At 44.9% G+C, this 18,475-nt stretch overlaps 1 protein-coding gene across 1 annotated transcript in view; it reads left to right on the top strand.

Moving 5' to 3' along the window:
* The window catches only part of LOC119405747 (asparagine synthetase domain-containing protein 1), a 69,677-nt gene that overhangs the window by 24,652 nt on the left and 26,550 nt on the right, over positions 1 to 18,475 (top strand). Inside the window, exons 6-8 of the mRNA XM_037672582.2 lie at positions 3,572 to 3,795; positions 6,827 to 7,016; positions 16,392 to 16,426. Coding sequence (XP_037528510.1) covers positions 3,572 to 3,795; positions 6,827 to 7,016; positions 16,392 to 16,426 — 449 coding nt within the window. The remainder of the gene's footprint in view (positions 1 to 3,571; positions 3,796 to 6,826; positions 7,017 to 16,391; positions 16,427 to 18,475) is intronic.

Here is an 18,475-nt window from a genome sequence, read left to right on the forward strand (position 1 = left end):
ATACATCATGAATTCCGTCGGGTCGTCCTTTATTATCTTTTCTTTTCCCAAAAAGAATGGGTAAATCATGACGCGCTGACGTTGTGAGAAGCATGCGACATGCTGCCCGCGTGTCACCGCTGTGTTGCAGTGAAGCACGTCTTATTTTCCGCAGGCGCACGTTGTAGCTGACCACGAGATCGCGTTTTCTTTTTTTTCTTTATTACTTTTTTTGCGCTAGCACCAGCGAGGCTGGGCTGCTTCAACTGTCACTCATGAACATCGCTACACTGCATTCCCTGTGGCTCCTAATGGCCGTCGCTTCCGCGGAGTTGCGGCGAAATCGGGATCGGGAATTGGCACATGGCACCCCTAAGTTTTCGAATTAACCGGGCTGGCGCTGACCGCCGCTTCAAAATATCCACTCAGATTTACATTGCAAAATACGGGACCACAGAAACCCTTCGAATTAAGTGGGATTTCGAAATAACCGAGTTCGAATTAATGAGGTTTTACTGTATCTTGTATTTCAAACAAACATATACATCAGACTCTCAATAATTCAAACTGATGATTCGAACTTTCGGTTAATTCAAACAAATCTTAAATTTTTGGTTGTCCCACTATGTTTTCAATGTATTTTAAAGCTGCTTAATTCAAACTGCCTCACTGCACAAATTCGGTTAATTCAAACTTTTTGCTTCCTTGTCTGGAAATATCTGCTGCTTTTGTTGCCTCTAGCTGAACATTCACGGTTTTCTGTTACTAACAGGCGCAAATAAAGCTGATTGCCTGCCTACAAAACGGCCAAACTAGCCGAACCTTGCGCACCAATATTCTCGTGCTGACTGAGGGAAAAAAAACTGTATAAGGTCTGGCCTTAATCTATCGCATGCCAAACGTTTCTTAAAGTCACTTTCTCTGCGGTATGCCATGCGAGAAAGCATCCTAAGAATTAGAAGAGGCTAGCAACTGTCGTGGGACGAAACACATTTTGTCTCTTAATTACACACCTGTGCATGCCTTGTATAATAACAAGTACCAGTATTATCGCTGATGTCTAAAAATTTTACTGGCAATCATGCAGAGCAGTCTATGATGTTGCTGCGGCACTGAGAAACAATAAACATCGTAGTGTTAGTTGGTGCATTGCCCCGAGTCATATTTATCAGAACTTCTGATAATTCAAGCTTCTGATAATTCAAATAAAATCCTGAGGTCCCCTAAAGTTTGAATTATCAAGAGTGTACTGTAGCTGCAAGGATGTTCTGTAATTGAACTTTGATGCAGCTTCCTGATGCGAACAATGGCACTCTCAGCTGCGGCTGCTATGTTCACGCCATCTTTGCCCCCCTCGTGAGCGCCGAAGCAGCGGCGCAAGCACGTCCATCATATGCCTAGTGGCTCCGAGTCTCGGAACTCCTAAATACAATTGTCATGTTGCACACTTTTCAAATCCGCGTTGCACACTGTTATCACATTGGCTCAAAATTTTATTTCCTAACAAAATTTGTTCGTTATATCCCATAACAGGCAAATTTTACCTCGTTAAAATGAGGTTTTGAATGCATTGGTTCCTATGGGGATTTTCAAAGGGAATTACGATTTGCTTGTTACTTTCATTATTTCGTTATAGCCCGTCTCATTATAACGAGGTTTAACTGTAGTACACTCAAACCTGGATATAACAAATTATCGGTTATAACAAAGTAAATTAAGAATAGTCTTCTCATATACTCTATATAGTGTTATGAATGTACATTGATAATGAATTTTCGGATATAACAAACTTAATTTTGTGTCAGATGCAATTTTGTTATAATGAAGTTTGAGTGTACCATGACGAACCCACTAGATGCAGGCAAGCTACGTTGGGAGTCTGTTGCACCGTAGTGGGCCAAGTCGTCTCAAGATGTGCTCGAGTAGGTAGTCTCACGGGACAAAGATTGTCAGCTGGGAAGACATACGCAAGAGCTTCGTGCAGTTGACGGGCTGGATAGTAAACGGCATTCTAAGTCAGGAGAGCTTCCAAATTGACAAACAAGCCGACAGCCTTTTCAGACTGCTTCTAGGGCAGGGACACGTTGAACTGCAGTTCTTGTGAGCCTGCTGTTGTCATGTCATTAGAAAAAAAGTCAAGTCAGATCCAGGCCATCACCTGTTTTTAATTGTAAGTGTTAGCATGGCCAGCATTAACTGACCATTAGAGCAGCATGCCCGCGCTGCTGTCCCCGAAGCTGGAGCCTTCTTTCTGGTCACATGCCGCACAGATCTTTGTCTTCTCTCACAGTAACTATGGGCATTCACTTGTGGCACCGCTTTGATCAAAAACAGTCTTTTGATCTTACTGCGGCAGTTGCTTCAAGGTTATGTGGAATTTGATTGCCCATGCTTTACCTTAATGAGCTTTCTACTCGAAGTAAGAAAAATAATGCAAGATCAGGCACAATATCAATAACAGCAAAGCTGAAATTTGTTTTTCGTGTTTTAAAGCAGAAATTTCAACCACTTGGCTGCACCAATTCGGGAACGCATATTCTGGACAAATCTTGGCAAGCAGCCTCGCTTGGTTGAGCTGTAAGCCATTAATCCTGTGAAATTTGCAGTTTGTGAATGTAGTTCAGCAAGCCACCAGTATGCTATCCAAATTTGTGGGAACCTCATTTCTTGTTCTTTCACGTGATCCTGTTCGCAAATTTTTAGGCTCGTGCAGATGTAACTTTTTTGGTTCTAAGTCATAGCATATGGTAGTAATTAGTATCAAATAATTTCGAGGTGAATTCAAACAGTTGCAGGATTCGAATATTAGTAGGGTGCAAGTTATACGTGATAAAATTCGTTATGTTTTAAAATTTGCCATAATTAGACCATATAAGCCTGTATAACACTCTTTTAAACTTACAAAAAAAAAATAATCGGGATGCAGGTAGTATTACCACGACCCTCATACAACTGAAAGCAGCTCAGCGCAATTGCTGAAGAAGACAACGACGAGGTGTCTCAGAAAACAGACCTGTAGTGCCGAACCAAGGTCTTGTGTGGTTTTGTCTGTGAAAATATGGACACTTAATCGTGAAGTGTGGCTTCGCGGCAGTGCAGATTTCCCTTGAATAGGTGGTTCACAGCATAGTGGGGCGATTTTGAACTGAAATGATTTTTTCAGACTACCTATATTTGGTATAATACGCCTATTTGTTCATTTCAAATACTTTCAAATTTTGGAAATTTTAGATTCATGTTGAAGTGTATTTGAGTGCTGTACTTTGATGCATTTCCAGCAAAATAAGAAAAAAATGTGCAAACACTGGAAGGAAAAAGGACGGTGTCTGCATGTTTTTTTCGATATTGCTCAACTGCTGGAAATGCACCAAAGTCAAGTATTTTAACTAGCGAGCAAACCGCTTGGAGTACTGTAATATTAATTCGAATATTCAAATTACTCAAATATTTGTACAGGACTACACATTTTCCTTGTTGTTAGCGAATGTGCTTATGATAAGTGTAGTCTTATATCTACGATGAAGCTCATTTATAAAGAGGTTTAGTGCACGTGTCGGTAAGAGTACATTTTCATTTTTTTTTTTGCATGCAGGTTGTAGAAAAGCACCAAGAGATACTACTCGCCTTGTCTCAGCTGGATAGTGTGCTGCTTGAAGCAGTGCGCCGCCGCCTCTCTAACCACATGCTGGTGTGCCAGAGGTGCATTCGCAAGCATCGCGAGGGTCTCGCCGACACCCCACAGTGCAACCACGCGTCTGTGGCAGTTCTCTTTTCTGGTGGCCTGGACTCTATGGTCATCGCTGCGATGTGTGCCAGGTGCGTTTGTTACGTTTGCCAGTTGACCAGCTGATTGGTCAGTTAACGAATTGCTTGGTTCGTCGTATGAGTGATTTAACAGTTATTCAACCTAATGACGCCAAGGAAGGTATCGGAGATGTGTTTTGTAGTCTTTTAACTGTAGTGTAGCAGTTAGGATGTAAATGTGAAGAAATTAAAGTGGATGAAAAGACAAGTGGCGCTGGCTAACATTTACAGGTTTACGTGCACATAAATACTCCACAAAGTGGATGGGAGGAAGACCACCGCTGTAGGTCAGTTTGGTAGAGCATCGAATGTGTTACCGAAGGTCGTGGGTTTGGTCTCTGCCGCCGGCAAGTTGTTTTTTCGTCCACTTTACTTGCTTTAAATTTATATCATAACTACTGCACTACAGTTAAAAGACTACAAGTAAGGCCTCCTGTAGTTTCTTTGTCTTCATTGTCTGTGGGTTTAAGTTGCGTCTAACAAAGAAATAATTTAGCACGTGATCCATTTTTCTCTTATTAATGAATATTCGAGCGGTGTGAATATTGAAATTAATATTGCAGTTTTAGAATTTGCTTTGAAATGAACTCAAAATTTCTTATATTTTGAAATATTCGAAGCTGTTCTGTTGTGTTGGCATGGGCTGATCATTGAAGGTGCTTTCGTGCCATGCTTCCTGCGGTGGGACCTCATTGCCTTTGTGTTTTGAATGCGAAGCATTTCTTTGGGAACTAAAGGCACTTCACTTTGGCCGTTTCTATCTCTCTATATGTCTCACGTGTCAGTTTCCTGTGCCCATGCGTGAATGCCGTAACTTTCGTGGCTGCACGTGCAGCAGCTGTTTGTATCTGTGAGGCAGTGTACCTTCGTACCAACCATTGCGGGTTAAAACCGGTTCGCAACAACCGTGCTCTAGCACACTGTAGGCCTTGGCTGGGGCCGCAAGAATATTCGTGTCACCCAGAAATTCGTATTAGCCATGATCGTATCATTGAGATTCTACTGTATGTAGTGTCTGTCAATGCTGCATTTTTCACATAGGCAGAAAGTGTCTTTACAGGAAGTGACTGAAAATTGAAGTTGGAATAAGAAATATCAAATATCATTTTCTTTTCTCCAACTGTGTAACTCAGCAATATGCATAAATCTGGTAGTTCCTTAATGCAGCTAATACAGCATCCAGAGTAATCTAATTATCCCTTTATTTATAGCTGGAGGCTGTACGCCAGTACTGACAATCTATCAGTCATTAATTTTTACAAATACTTACAAGTTTACTACTCTGATTAAATAATTTTTTTTTAAAGGAGTCCTGACACAAAAATTTTTGCCCCGCGTTTTTTTGCTGCAATGTGTTGCTGGGGGCCTGTTAGTCATAACACGGCACATTGTTTGCTGCAGCGCGCGACAGATAATTAATTACAAGCTCCTCATTACAGACACAGCCTCAGTTTCGGTTTGACAGAGCTTCGAAAACGACGAACCGCCGGGTGCAACTATCACCACCTAGCGAGTGAAACGCTTGGTCACGTGAGCACATAGAACAGTAACGCATTTCCGCGCGGTCTGTCGTCGTCGGGCTCATTGTCGTCTGATGGCGACAATTTTCTTGCGGCGGGGATGGAAGGAATTTTCGACGTGGCGAATCACTTCAGGTTTGACCCGCTGGCGAGGAACGATTCGTCGGGAAGCGCGTCAAAACAGAAATGGCGGCTACGACGTCATCACAACTTGTTGTACCGGCTGCAACGGTTACGTAGGGGAAGTAGGGGGGTCACCTCGGGTCACCTCCGAGGGTGTCAATGCACTAGGTGCGGCCTATAATGCTGGATCGCGCTCGCGAACTTCAAAATTCATATAAAATACCTTCCAAGCTTTATTCGCTGTCGATATTTTGCAGATGGTACACGCACGTACACGGGAATCGATCCAGCAGGCTATCTCGGCCGCGAAATTTTGTGTCAGTACCCCTTTAACATACTGCTCGCTCAAACTTCCCCTGGCAGGAGTGGTTACAAAGGCAAAAACAAAAAAGGCAATCACGAACAGATATGAATGGTTTGAACATTAGTAACAAAAGACTCTACAGTAGTATATTATAATTCACAACGGAAATAGTTAAGTTGTTTTAGTGAGAGATTGCTGAGAGAAATAGTGAATATTTGTGTGCATTAATGTGGCTTAAAAGTTGTCGAATGATTTTACTGTGGTTAGTTCTGATGAGTCTAGGAAAGGGTGAAGTAAATAACGTGACTGTGCAATTTTGAATTGGCCATGGTACAGAAGATAAACTATTTTATGGTTTAAAACTATCCTTCACTATGAAAGTAGTTCTAAGTTTGTTTTCACTAATACAGTAAAACCTTGTTAATTTGGATTTCGCGTGACCAGAAAAACTGTTCGAATTGACCGAATGCCGAATTGTCGAAAGTATCAAGAAAACAATCAATAAATGTCTATTACCTCAATGCACTTTCATTTTCTTGAGGAATACGTATAGTCCAGTACTTATTTTGCATAACAGCAATGCAAAAGCCGCAATTTCCGTCATTTCCGACCTCACTCACAGTGTCAACGTGACTCAGTTGACCCCTGTTTTTTATTCCGAAACGTACTCTGAATCCATACCTCATTACGTACCTACAATGAGATTGTGGGTGGCGACCACGCCTTTCTGAAAGCACGTGGCTGTTTCAGTTGTCCGCGAACGCCGTTTCCGTTCCTTTACCTTGCACTTTTGCGGCGCTTCGCCGTAGGCCCACTCCAAGGATCGTCCTAATTAACCGAGTTGTGGCCAAATATGACCGCATTAACGAGAGTTTGATTCCATTAAATGCATACCAGGGAGCACGTCCGAATTATCCAATTTTCTGAATTAACGAGGTTTTACTGTAGTTCAGGCACTGGATTGTGTAGAATAAACAGTATATTGCCGTGCAATTCAACAATACTTACTAATAATGGTGATTAAATGAGTTCCTCTCTCAAGCCACAGACACAAGCCATGCATTTGATCCTTACGAGTTTTGCTGCTGCATTGCAGGGTTCTCCCCAGGTCCTGCCCCATAGACCTGCTGAATGTTGCATTCGAGCATCAACTACACATGATTGACAGCCAGAGCAAAACCAAGAAGTGGTTCAAGTCTTTTGACGCGCCTGACCGTCTCAGTGCCAAGCTCGGTGTTGATGAGCTCTGTGCAGCGTTTCCTGAGCGCCAGTGGAACCTCGTTGAAGTAATGCCTTTTTTTTTGCAATAGTTTAATGCCATTGAATGAAGATGTATCTGATGCAAATACAGCGTCATTATATAGACGTTGGACTGCCCAGGTGGCACTGCGAAAAACACCGCCACCAGTGCCCTCATCGCAGCCCTGGCGCTAACTGGGTAGTACAAAGACAGCCAACCGCAAGCGAATGTCCATAGGACACAATAGAACCTCCCCCCCCTCCTCTTTTTTTGGTGTCGAGGCGCGGTTTTGTGCAAATCAAGGACCTGGAAAGCTTCTTCCGCCAATCCACGCTTCAGAAACAAAGGAAGCTGATCAAAGCGAACTGCGAGTACAATGCAAAACAAGTTTTAGTTATTCCAGCGCGCTGCAGCTCGCAAGTACAAGCGAGCATCGGAAAACATAGAGTTCAAGGCAAGCCGTCCGACGTCTGTTGTCTAGCACCCAAATGTGTTAAAATCTGGTATATACAGTCAACTGCCGATTTTTCGGACGTGCGATCTTCCGGACATGCTCGAAAATTCGGACGCTTTCGCGGCACCGTCACCAGCCCCATAGACATCAATGTATTAGGACGTCCGAAATTTGGGACGCTGAAACTCTTCCGCGTCCGATTTTTCGGACTTTCTGCCCAAATTGCAGGTCCGAAAGGCATTATTTGAAGCCCCCACCTCTGCCGCGTCTATCATCTCGTAGGTTCGAACCAGCGCTTTCGCGAGTCGATCTGTTTGCAACAGTAGCAGAGTCCGAAAGTCAGCTATGCCGCAATGCCAAAGCGTTATGGAATGAAGCAGACCAGAAATTCAAAGGGGCCACTATCACGGCGCCGTGTGGCGATGTATTTGCAGATAAGCTGCGGAAATGCACGGAGGCGTGATGACGGCAGCTGGCAAACACGCCATCACGGCTTAATCGCTAACAATGCTAACAATAAGCATCTTCAGTTAACTGCCCGGTAGTGCATGTGGCCTAGCGCAGTTGTATGCACACTGCACGCATTTAATAGGCAAAAACCCAAACGCGCCGCGCCGCCATTCATGCTGCCTCTTTGTGCAAGACCGCTAAGTGCGCCGCACGGACGCGTTGCCTTCACGGATGAAACCAGCTCGCCATTGCCGCGCCCGTGTGCGGTCAGGAACAAAGTGCGCATCACGAACACTTTCATGATAAATGCGTGCGTACGATACAGCAACAGTACAGTGACGGCGTCGGCTTAGTTGGCGATGTGCTGCACACAACTAGAAACGATCGGCTTCGCACGGCAGCAAATGCTGCGTATCGTCGGAAATTTGGCAATGTGTGCATGCATCGTTTACATGCGCACACGCATAGGGGAAAGCCGGATGAGTCGTCCGCTCTCCCACCACAGTCTTTGTGTTCCGCGTCATCGTTTCCAAACGCTCCATGCGAGAGGGCCGTAATCTATCCTGCGCTTTGCTGGCATCAGCGGCGCTCATCACGAGATGCAAACTTGCAAGTGGCGGTTGGCACGCAGTTAAGCGCGGTTCGCGGCAGGTACCGAATGTATTTGCGAGAACCTGGGCACGCACCAAAATGCCTGATAATTGTACTGGAAGGCATTACCGCTTGAGCGGAATAAAAAAGCATGAATTCGTTTTTTCGAACTGCCCGATTTTTCGGACGATCTTGCGGTCCCCAGGGGGTCCGAAAAATCGGACGTTGACTGTATACGTAATGCCAAAACGATCAAATACATGCACGATCAATTTACTTAGCTATGTATCTTACAATGAGTGGTACAAAGCTCGCTTTATTAAGTACGAATGGCCCCGGTGATTTTCGCCTTTTCAGTTGCATTCTCTCTTCATGTCTCACTGTTTGTGCATTGGACTGTTTTATTACGCATCCTCAAACGGTCTGTTGATAGTTGTCTTCCGTTTGTATATACTGCGAATGGGGACACGTGCGTGTCCACTTTCGTGGGGTACACCCAAAGGCAGAACCATGGCCTCTGAGATAGCTACGACAATCGCGGAGGCCACGGGCAAAACAAACCTGAAGGTGGTCACAACCAAAATTTTGCGATTTACTTGTATGACACATATGTTAGCTAGTCAGAACCGTAACACTGAGCCTTCAAAACGTACGTGCACAATGTTGCGTGGTGACGACCAACTCAGATTACAGGATGTCGCGGCGTGCGTATCGCACGTCTTCAGTCTGCCTCTAGTTGCTCACTCCATGTTACGCAGCACGCATCACGGTCAGAGCGGCATGCACCACGGTCAGAGCCTCTACTGAGCTTCATAATCAAGGTAACCACGGTTCTTCGTCAGGGCTACGCAAAACTATAACGGCAGAGCCACATTATCACACTTCCTCATGCGACTGGCTGTGGAGAACGCGGGTACTTCACTTCCCCAACACACTCACAACGGCCCATATCCAGCGCTCTCGCCTTCCTGCTTCGTACAACAACTATGTAAATCGGTAAAACTGAACATTGTTATTCAGTCCTTTACGTCAGTGGCAATTCACAATGCAACAGTAGCGTCAATTGCGGCGTTTCTTCGTAGTGTGTGGAGCGGTCTCGTCTGCTGCTGTTTTTGCCGTCGTTCTGGCGAGTGATCCAGCAAGCACATCATGGTGGTTCGGTGCCGTGTCCAACTAGCGGAGAGAAATTCACAGCTCTCTTTCTGAGTGTTAAAGGGACACTAAAGAGCAAAACGATTTTTCTCGCATTAGTAAAGTAGTCTTTCGTGATAACAAAAACACCACGCTTTCTGCGCGAAGACACTTAATAGGCGAGAAAACGCGAAAAAATAAAATACAGGTGGCGACGCCACCTTGGAATTCCCGCACCATTTGCCGTGACATCACATATTTCTGACGGCGCCTGCTTGGGCCTACGTAGTTCCTAATCGGTTAAATCGAAGTACGTTGTCCTCTGAGGGGGCCAGAGACTTGACATAACGAGTTTGTGGAAATTTCGTCGAGCCAGTGGCGCCAAAATACGTTAAATGCTCTTTCAAGTCTTTTACGTCACGAATTACAAAGTTCGGCGCGAAATGTAAAAATGAAACTTTGAACTTGGTTTTCTCCTCTAATAATAAACCTATGGTGGTGAAATAAACTACACAAGAGTTCTCCGAGCACACTTTATCAATCTAAACCAATTCATTGTTTCTCTTTAGTGTCCCTTTAAATGCACAAACACGTGCAATATTAAGCTCAATTGTTGTTTCACACTCGCTAGCTGGACCTGGTCCCACAACAAACTGTGCGAGGGAGTCTGTCTTTATACAGCAGAACCCCGCTGATACGTTTTTGAAGGGACCGTAGGAAATAAACGTAAGAGACGGGAAACGTAAGAGCCGAAAAACAGGAAAAACGGCAAAATATTTAGTGGTACAGAATTTTATTTCAATTCTTACGAGCAGCACGAAAATTGGCGCGCTCAGCCGCGATCTAGTCGATGGATAGAAACGCGGAGCGTAGGACGGCCTTATCCACAGAAATGTAATCAACGTATGTGATTTTTTTAACACCAACAGCTGTAGGCATGAGAGAACTAAGCACACGCTATCACGACCGGCGCGGCGAGTCCGACCGCGAACCGCACGCACGACCATGCGAGCTCCAACCAGCTCGAACTCCTCCCGTTCTCCGACAAATAACGATGATGATGAGTCTACGCCAACGCAATGGCAGAAGTGAATGCCAATCTCGAAGGCCTTGCTTTCGCAAGGAATTACGTCATACACGCCATGTTTGTGCAATGCAAATCTCAGAGGCTATGCTTTTGTCAATAGTAAATGCCAATCTCGAAGGCCTTGCTTTCGCGCGCAGTTACGTCATAGACGCCATCTTTGCAATTTGAATCTCGAAGGCCATGCTTTTGTTTGCATCAATTGAAAGATTCCGTTGCTTGCGCCTCTCATGCGGCTAATATTACGGTCAAACGAGGCCAAGCTGCGTGAAAATGCACCATGGCCGCTCTCTTTGGTAGTCACTCGGTCGGCTCCGGGCGCACTTCGCGACGTATGATACGGGAACGGTCCGACAGTCACGACGTAACAGCGGGGTTCCCAATACATTGTATCCTATGGGAGCTATGCCGGGACCGGCGGAAAACGACGTAACAGCCGAGAAAACGCAGCAGTGAGGAACGTAACAGCGGGGTTCTACTGTAGTACTACCCAATACTGCTCCTACAGGTGGCGCCACGCATCTTGCGAAACTCCAGAACCTGACGTCTATTCAATAATTTCTTGTATAAACGCGTGCCTAATAACGGTGAAGCACTTTCTTGTATATTTAATTATCTAATTATTTATTTATTTGTTTATTTATTTATATAAAAATACCTTACAGGCCTCCGTTGAGGCATTGTGTAAGAGGGGGCAGTACAAATAAGTGAACTTCCGTAGTACTTTCAGGTGACATCAGGAGAAGTGCAGTACAAAATAATTAATTCGCAAAGCAATCCCTATTCCCTTCGAATTTGCTTCGAACCTAAAATTTATTTGATAATGTCGCAATGGAATACATGCCATGCTACGAAAATTTGTGTGTTTACTACATAATAAGAGTTTACATGGCAACCTAATTGAGCTTTGGCATTAAACTTTTTTTTTGGCCGTTTCCCCATTTGGTACCGTGTTATTGCATGCTAACAAAATTCTCGTAGTAGGTTAGGTTGTTGCGAGGTTCATGATTAGGTTGTTGCGAGGTTCAGCTGTGCATTTCATGCACGGTTCTTGGGAAGTGCTTAACTAACCACTTGAGATGTATGTCCGTTGTAAGAAGTGACAAATGACAAAAGGTACAAATCTGGTGCGCGACGACTTGCTGGCACGGAGAGAAAACGCCCGACTTTTCTACTCATTTTACTAAAACACTTTGCAGGTGTTATTCAAGCTTGCAGCACAGATCTGATAAGTGCTTCATGATGTGCACAACTGGACTTAAGGAAGGACGCAGTTGACTTCTGAACTGCTGCACTAATTTTGATGAAAATCTCAGGGATGGCTTATCTTCATGTTATTAAAACATATTTCGAATTTCAGCATACTAGCTGGAATACAAAAAAAAAACTATGGCTGTTACAGTGATTAATCATGTATGCCAATTTAGAAAAACTATCATTTCAATGATAATGAATATGTAGCAATTAATTAGCAGTAAATGCCTTCTGGATAGTTTGTAGTGCAGGATAAGGCCAATCATGTATATTTTATAGGGGTGTGCGAATATTCGAAATTCCGAATATTTTTCGAATAGTGTTTGCTATTCGATTCGATTCGCACTGGAATTTTACTATTCGAACTATTCGAACTTCCCAAAAACAAATACAGTCAACGTTAGATTGAAAGTGACCCCTTCAGATTTTTAATATGCTTCACCTCATTACACTCTCGTATTGCGGCAAAGCTGCTTTTCAAGCTCCGTTACGGTCGAACTTTGCCAAGACACAGTTATCGTCAGATTAGAAGTGGTCCCTAGATTTTCAGTATGCTTCACCTCATTACACCGTGGTATTGAGGCAAAGCTGCCTTTCAAGCTCTGCTATGGCCGCAAATATACTAACTCAAGAAAAAACCGTGGTTCCAACATAGAGATGAAAGATGTGGCAGAGGTGGGGGCTCAATTAATGCTGTTTTGGGCCTGAAATTTAGGCAGGAAGTCCGAAATATTTGAAGTCGAAGCTTTTTAGCATCCAAAATTTCAGATGTTCTTATATATCGACGTCTACAAGGCAGATTTGGAACTCTGGACTTTAAGGGAGCACACCCTTGTCCGCCACATCAGTTGGGCTTCCACAGAAGTTGAAAGAGGAGGAGAGGCTGAGGAAATGGCATCTTTGCCTATCACGTGTAAAGTGTTGTCGGCAACACTTTGGTTGCACCAAATCATGTACAAAATAGAATTTGGCTTCTACGTTGCCTCGTTCTTGTTAAGACAACTATGAAACACCACCCCGCCAGTGCTTCATCAGCCTAGCGAAAAGAAGCACTTTCATGTTGCTATCTCAAAAGAATATTCTTAGGGATCCTCTCTAACTGTTTTTTTTCTGCAATTTCGCTTCGAAGTATTAGAAAAATATTCTAGAAATATTCGAGAAATATTAGAAAAATATTCGATTCGCTTCGCACTCACACTTCAATATTCGAATTCGCTTCGCACCCAAAATCTTGCTATTCGCACAGCTCTAATATTTTATGATGTTTCTGTAAAAATGCCGTCACTCTAAAAGCGAAGATCATTTTTTCCCTTGTCACTGCATGTCAAACATTTTTTTTTGTTAGAAAATAGTTGAGAACCAGAAAAGTAACTAGAACCTCGTTGATACGCTCCCGCTAAGTACGATTTCCTGGCTCCTACGCTCGAAATCGCAAAAATTAAAAATAACCCAATACAGCTGTGTGTAATATGTTCCCAGAAAATACGAATACATATTCGGCAGCAACGTTCAGCACCGCGGAAAACTGTGGTCGTATAATACGTTTTGTACTTAGAAACTCTCATTCAGGTGGGCAAAAAGGGCCCTCTCGTGTACTTGTGAAGCATGAAGTGGCAGACAGCCGCCGCTCAGTGACGGCAACTTCTCCGCAGTGCCTTTCCCCCCTCCGCGCTTTCTCTGCTTTGCTCAATTATCCCCTCCACGTCTCTTCTGAATTGCTCGATTGTCCCCTCTGTGTCTTCTCCAAATTGCTTGATCGCTGCTTTCGACCACACACCGACCTGAAGGCAGGCGGCGATGCTGGCCGTCAAAATCTTCAAACGGCTTTAAAAAAAGTATTTTGTGTAGCACTTGGCACGATTTTGCTGAGCATTGCAAATCCTTCATCCGTAGCACGGTACATAGATGCACACTCGTTCTACACACTTTTGTTCAGACCCGATGGCTACAACAACAGCCGGGGGAACTAACAATGCGGCCCAAAGAATGGAGGCTGTCGCTCTTCCAATCCACCACGGTTCGGTACAAGACCTACGGAAACGCACATGCCACCGTCGCATCGCCGCCGCTGCACAACACGCTGCGACATAGGGAGCCTTCATACACACACGCCGCCCAACCGGGCAGGAGGCATGTGTGTATGAAGGCTCCCTACTGTGACTCGTAACTATAGCAACGCCGCCATTGTGTGCTGTGAATATGGCCGATAATTTCCCCCACACTTTTCTCTCGGAGCGCGTTCGTTTTCGGGTTGCTCCTCCCGGTGCAATTCCAGTCGGCATTTGTTTTTCTTTGGCTGGGCAAATGTGCCTACCAGCGGGTTGTCAGAAGCTGCCAGAAAAAATTTGTTCAGGAAGATATCTGGGAGGTTTCTGGTTATCAGACGCCAAAACAAGACGATGCGCACTCGCCGCCATCTTTGTGAGGTCTTGACAGATTGCAGTGTGGGCGCTTGGGGACTTCACCTTCGGTTGCCTTTATGCCGGGCGTTATCTTTCAAAGCCCGTTCCGCCGTGCGAGATGGTGCGATTACGAGTGGTGGCGAACCTATCAGCGCATGTCTCAAGTTAAGACAGAACGCAAACTGATCAGCGCGAGTGTGCGACGTAGTATGCGATAGCCGCGAACAGCTGTCGCTTTCGGGGACGCTTATCACCTTCGCGAGATTTCGCAAATCGTGTTTGTTGTGTAGGGCAGGAGCGCGGCGTAACCCGCGGCGGGCCGACGGAGAGGCCGAACGACGGGAGGGCGCGCGGAGTGACGACGCAGAGACCAAGCTTCGGCGAGACTGACGGGAGACTGCTCTCCCGCGTTTATTGCAGGCGGTTTTAAGGAGCGAGAAGAAAGGTTATTGGTCCGCAAGGCACGGGTCACATGACCGGCACGGCCACGCCGGATTGGTGATAGCAAAGAGGCATGGGGGAGACCCAGCTCCACCCAGTGGCATGTACGGGGACCTTTGCTGCACAGGTGTTTCCGCGTGCCACGAGGGGTCGTACGACACAACAGTGTTGTTCCGCGATTGTTACGTGCACTGCAAAGAGTGTGCTTGTTAAGGCTTTAGCGGGGCGGCAATTTTCGTCACGGGCGCCGAAAGATCACGCGTGATCTTTCGAACGTAGTACGTGATCGTATCCCAAATGCGTATGCTCGCACTTCCGCCCTCCGGAAAACCTAGCCCCATATTTCCAAACGACAATGCAGAAAGAACCGACGCTCATGCGGCGCAAAGTTTCGTCTGCTGACATGGCGGTAGCGTTTCTTTACATTTACGCTGGTTGTTCCAGAGTTCGATTTTGCAATATTCGGGTTGTCTTGGGATTTCAGCACACGTGACCACGACGTTATTTCTGATCAGGACCAGAACTAGCTGGCTGACCTCTGGCTGCCAGCGAGATGCCAGGAGTTCGAAAATCGAAGACTCCCTCCATGTTCTTTTAGAAATAAATGTTTTTTGCCCTTGCGCCTCAATATGGGCTTGTAAGCCTCAATTTTTACTTGATTCGGATCGTACGTTTTCCCGGATCGTACGTTTACTTTCCGCGCTTTTTTTCGGAAACGTATAAATGAGGTTCTACTGTATCGTATCTTGTTATCTTGTTCCTGACAAAATTTCAGTTTAGAAACAACCTTGTGAGCAGCTAATGGCATTGCAGTTTGGAAATTATAGTTTTCCTTGACAGGCTCGTTCTCCCCAAAAAGTGCGAAATGAGAAAAATGAGTTCAAAGATTTCACATTGTTATTTATTTTGATAGTCGAAATAAATTATCAAAGTGATCTGCTGTGCGGTTAGGGCCTTCCTCTTCAGCACGACGCTGTTCTGTGACGATTGCATTCGATCTTCAATTTTTTGCAGCTTTCGAGCTGTGAATGTTGCTCACAACATGTGTTGGTCACGAAACGAACCACCCGCTGATCGCGATGAACTCGCAGGAGAAAGAACAGATGAGCTGCTTAGCACACAAACAGAGCAGGAGTAACTCCAAATTGGTGCAAAACCAGCGGTGGATGGTCACGTCCTATTTTTCCTCCAATTCATGCTTCGGTTCCGGTTTGCCAGCGACTCTGCTATCACCACGGCTAAAATTCTGCCTTTTTAATTTAATTGTTTGCCCTCTGATGTACGCTTGACGTAAGGTTTTCCCCGTGACTAAAAAACATAAAGAAACGTTCTAATGCGGGCATTCGCTTCACGTTCGGCTTCTTGCCCGCTTTGCAGTCACGTCATGAAAAGGGCATTTCAGGGGCGCTTTCGACAGCAAATGCGCAACACCGTCTCATGGACAGAATTTGTTTTATTCTTTATTCTGCACACATAACACCCCAATTTTCATAAGTGCTTTTTGGTTGAAGATCTTGGCATGCACAGTTATGTGCACAGTGCCTGAAGAGGATAAATTATGCGCAACCCAGAGAGTAGCCTGCCCTAAATAGTGTTCTGTGGTTACGTTTGCAGATTGATGTGAATAAAGAAGAGCTGCAGTTTGACCGGTGAGTCCGATCTTGTTGACTACTTTTGCTTCGATCGAACCTGCCTTGTTTGAACGGACCTGCCCTGCTCCAAAGAAGGCAGACTAAATTATTTTAAAAAATAGCACTTAAACATTCGGTTGGAGTAGGTGTGAGTGAATGTTTATTTTCAAAATTGAATCTGTCGTGCACTTCCTTTGGTCAAGCTTGCCTAGGAGACCTTGAATATGCTCACGTTTGAGGCATATCCAGAAACAATCGTAAAGCCAGGAAAGCTGCCTCACAAAAGAAGGTGAACTGCCAGGAGAATGAACTTCCTATTCTATGAAGACGAATTGTACTCTTGTTTTTCTCTCCCTTTCTATTTGTAAACGTAGGGGCATGTCAATTCTATATAACACACAGGTGCATTTTCATTTTGGACCTTTGAAAACTGGGTGAAAGTTAGATTCATGCAACTACGGTACTTTTTTGGGGGGGATTGTACCAGAGAGGTATCGTATGAGGCAGGATCGGCGTAAAATTATATCACTAATGGAGGTTTGTAATGCATTATTTCTATGGGGTTTTCGCTGGGCCCAAACTGGCGTCATGAGATGTGGGTCGCCCTATGACGGGAATGTATAATTAAGGTTCCACTGTCATGTCAAGACATACCAAGTGGCCCAGGTCAACACACTCTTAAAGGGACCGACAACTGGTCACAACGTGTGGTTAGATCCTGGCAAAAATGATAAGACACTGAAATATAGTGACAGATTCCAGCATCCTTTCCGTCTTGTGAGTAGGATTTATTTGTTTAAATCGTGTTTAAAAGTAACAAGAACCGGTACGTGGTGCAGCCTAGCGGAAGAGCCTTGAAGCTGGTATGGAGTCGATCACTTTTTGCTGTACGTAGTCTGATACTGTCATGCGTGCCATAGTTAGTTCTGAAAATTAGAGTATGTATATTATTATCTATCCCTGCTCTATCTTGTGCTGCTTACGAGGTAAAAGGAGTTGCACGATGAGACGCGGCGCTGCCTTCGCGATAACCAGTGGAACATGTCGACTCGCGGTGCATGTGCGAAGAGTGCGCGCATGCGCGGCAAACCGCCACGCTCGAACATGAACCGCTCTCACTATCACTGTTTGCAGCATGGGTTGTCACTTGTGTTTACGACTTCATATTCGCCGCAGATTGAAAAATATTTATTAGAAATGTTTCACAGCGTTTTCCACGTTACTGTTCCATGATTAGACACCCTCACCGGTAAGCTTTCCGTTGCGCTAAAGAAAACGGGCATCATAAAAATTTGTTGTCGGTCCCTTTAATGCAGAGGGGCACAATGGAAAAAGCGGTTCATGCTGTTTGTCTGAAGCCTATATGTACTCACGTAATACAAATTCTGACTAAAAATTGGGGGACGCTTAAGCTTCGCCTTTAAAGGGGCCCTCCAACACTATTCAACCCCCCATTTTTTACTTGCGGGTTGCGTAGACTGATGGCTGGGGACAATTTTAGCATAAGTTTAAGCACCGATATCAAATTATTTAGTATTTTAATCACGCGTTGAGGTCGCTACATCGCTGCTGACCGCATCAGCGCGTAGTGGCGCTTGCCAGAACTATTGCGGGCGGAAATGACGAAGATGGGCGCTGGCCTATGATTGGATAAATGTAACGTTAGAAGTAATAACGGCGTTGCATCAAAGTTGAGATTACTATTGTGTTTCGTTTTTCTTTTCTGTGCTTTTTCAATGAACTCCAAATAGCCGCCGTCGCAACAAAAAATATCACTACAACCACAAAGTACGACAGAGGCGCCGGTTGCCATTTCGCCTCTGGTTGCTCTGGCTTTTTTTTTTTTTGCCTGCGCCGGTCGGATGTCCATATGAAACGCTTGCCCCTCTTCCTTCTTTTTGCGTCTGTATGTTTGCGAGCTGCCTCTTTCCGCATGTGCGGTAGGCTCATGATTGTTGTTGAAACGGTGCAAGTAATCCTCTTCGTTGAATTGTTGTCGCTGCACACTTGTAACTCGTCGGGCTGCTCACCGAACAACCCGCGTAGGGGCGACCGTGTTTAACCGCC

Source organism: Rhipicephalus sanguineus, chromosome 9, assembly GCF_013339695.2.
Source record: "Rhipicephalus sanguineus isolate Rsan-2018 chromosome 9, BIME_Rsan_1.4, whole genome shotgun sequence".
NCBI lineage: Eukaryota > Metazoa > Arthropoda > Arachnida > Ixodida > Ixodidae > Rhipicephalus > Rhipicephalus sanguineus.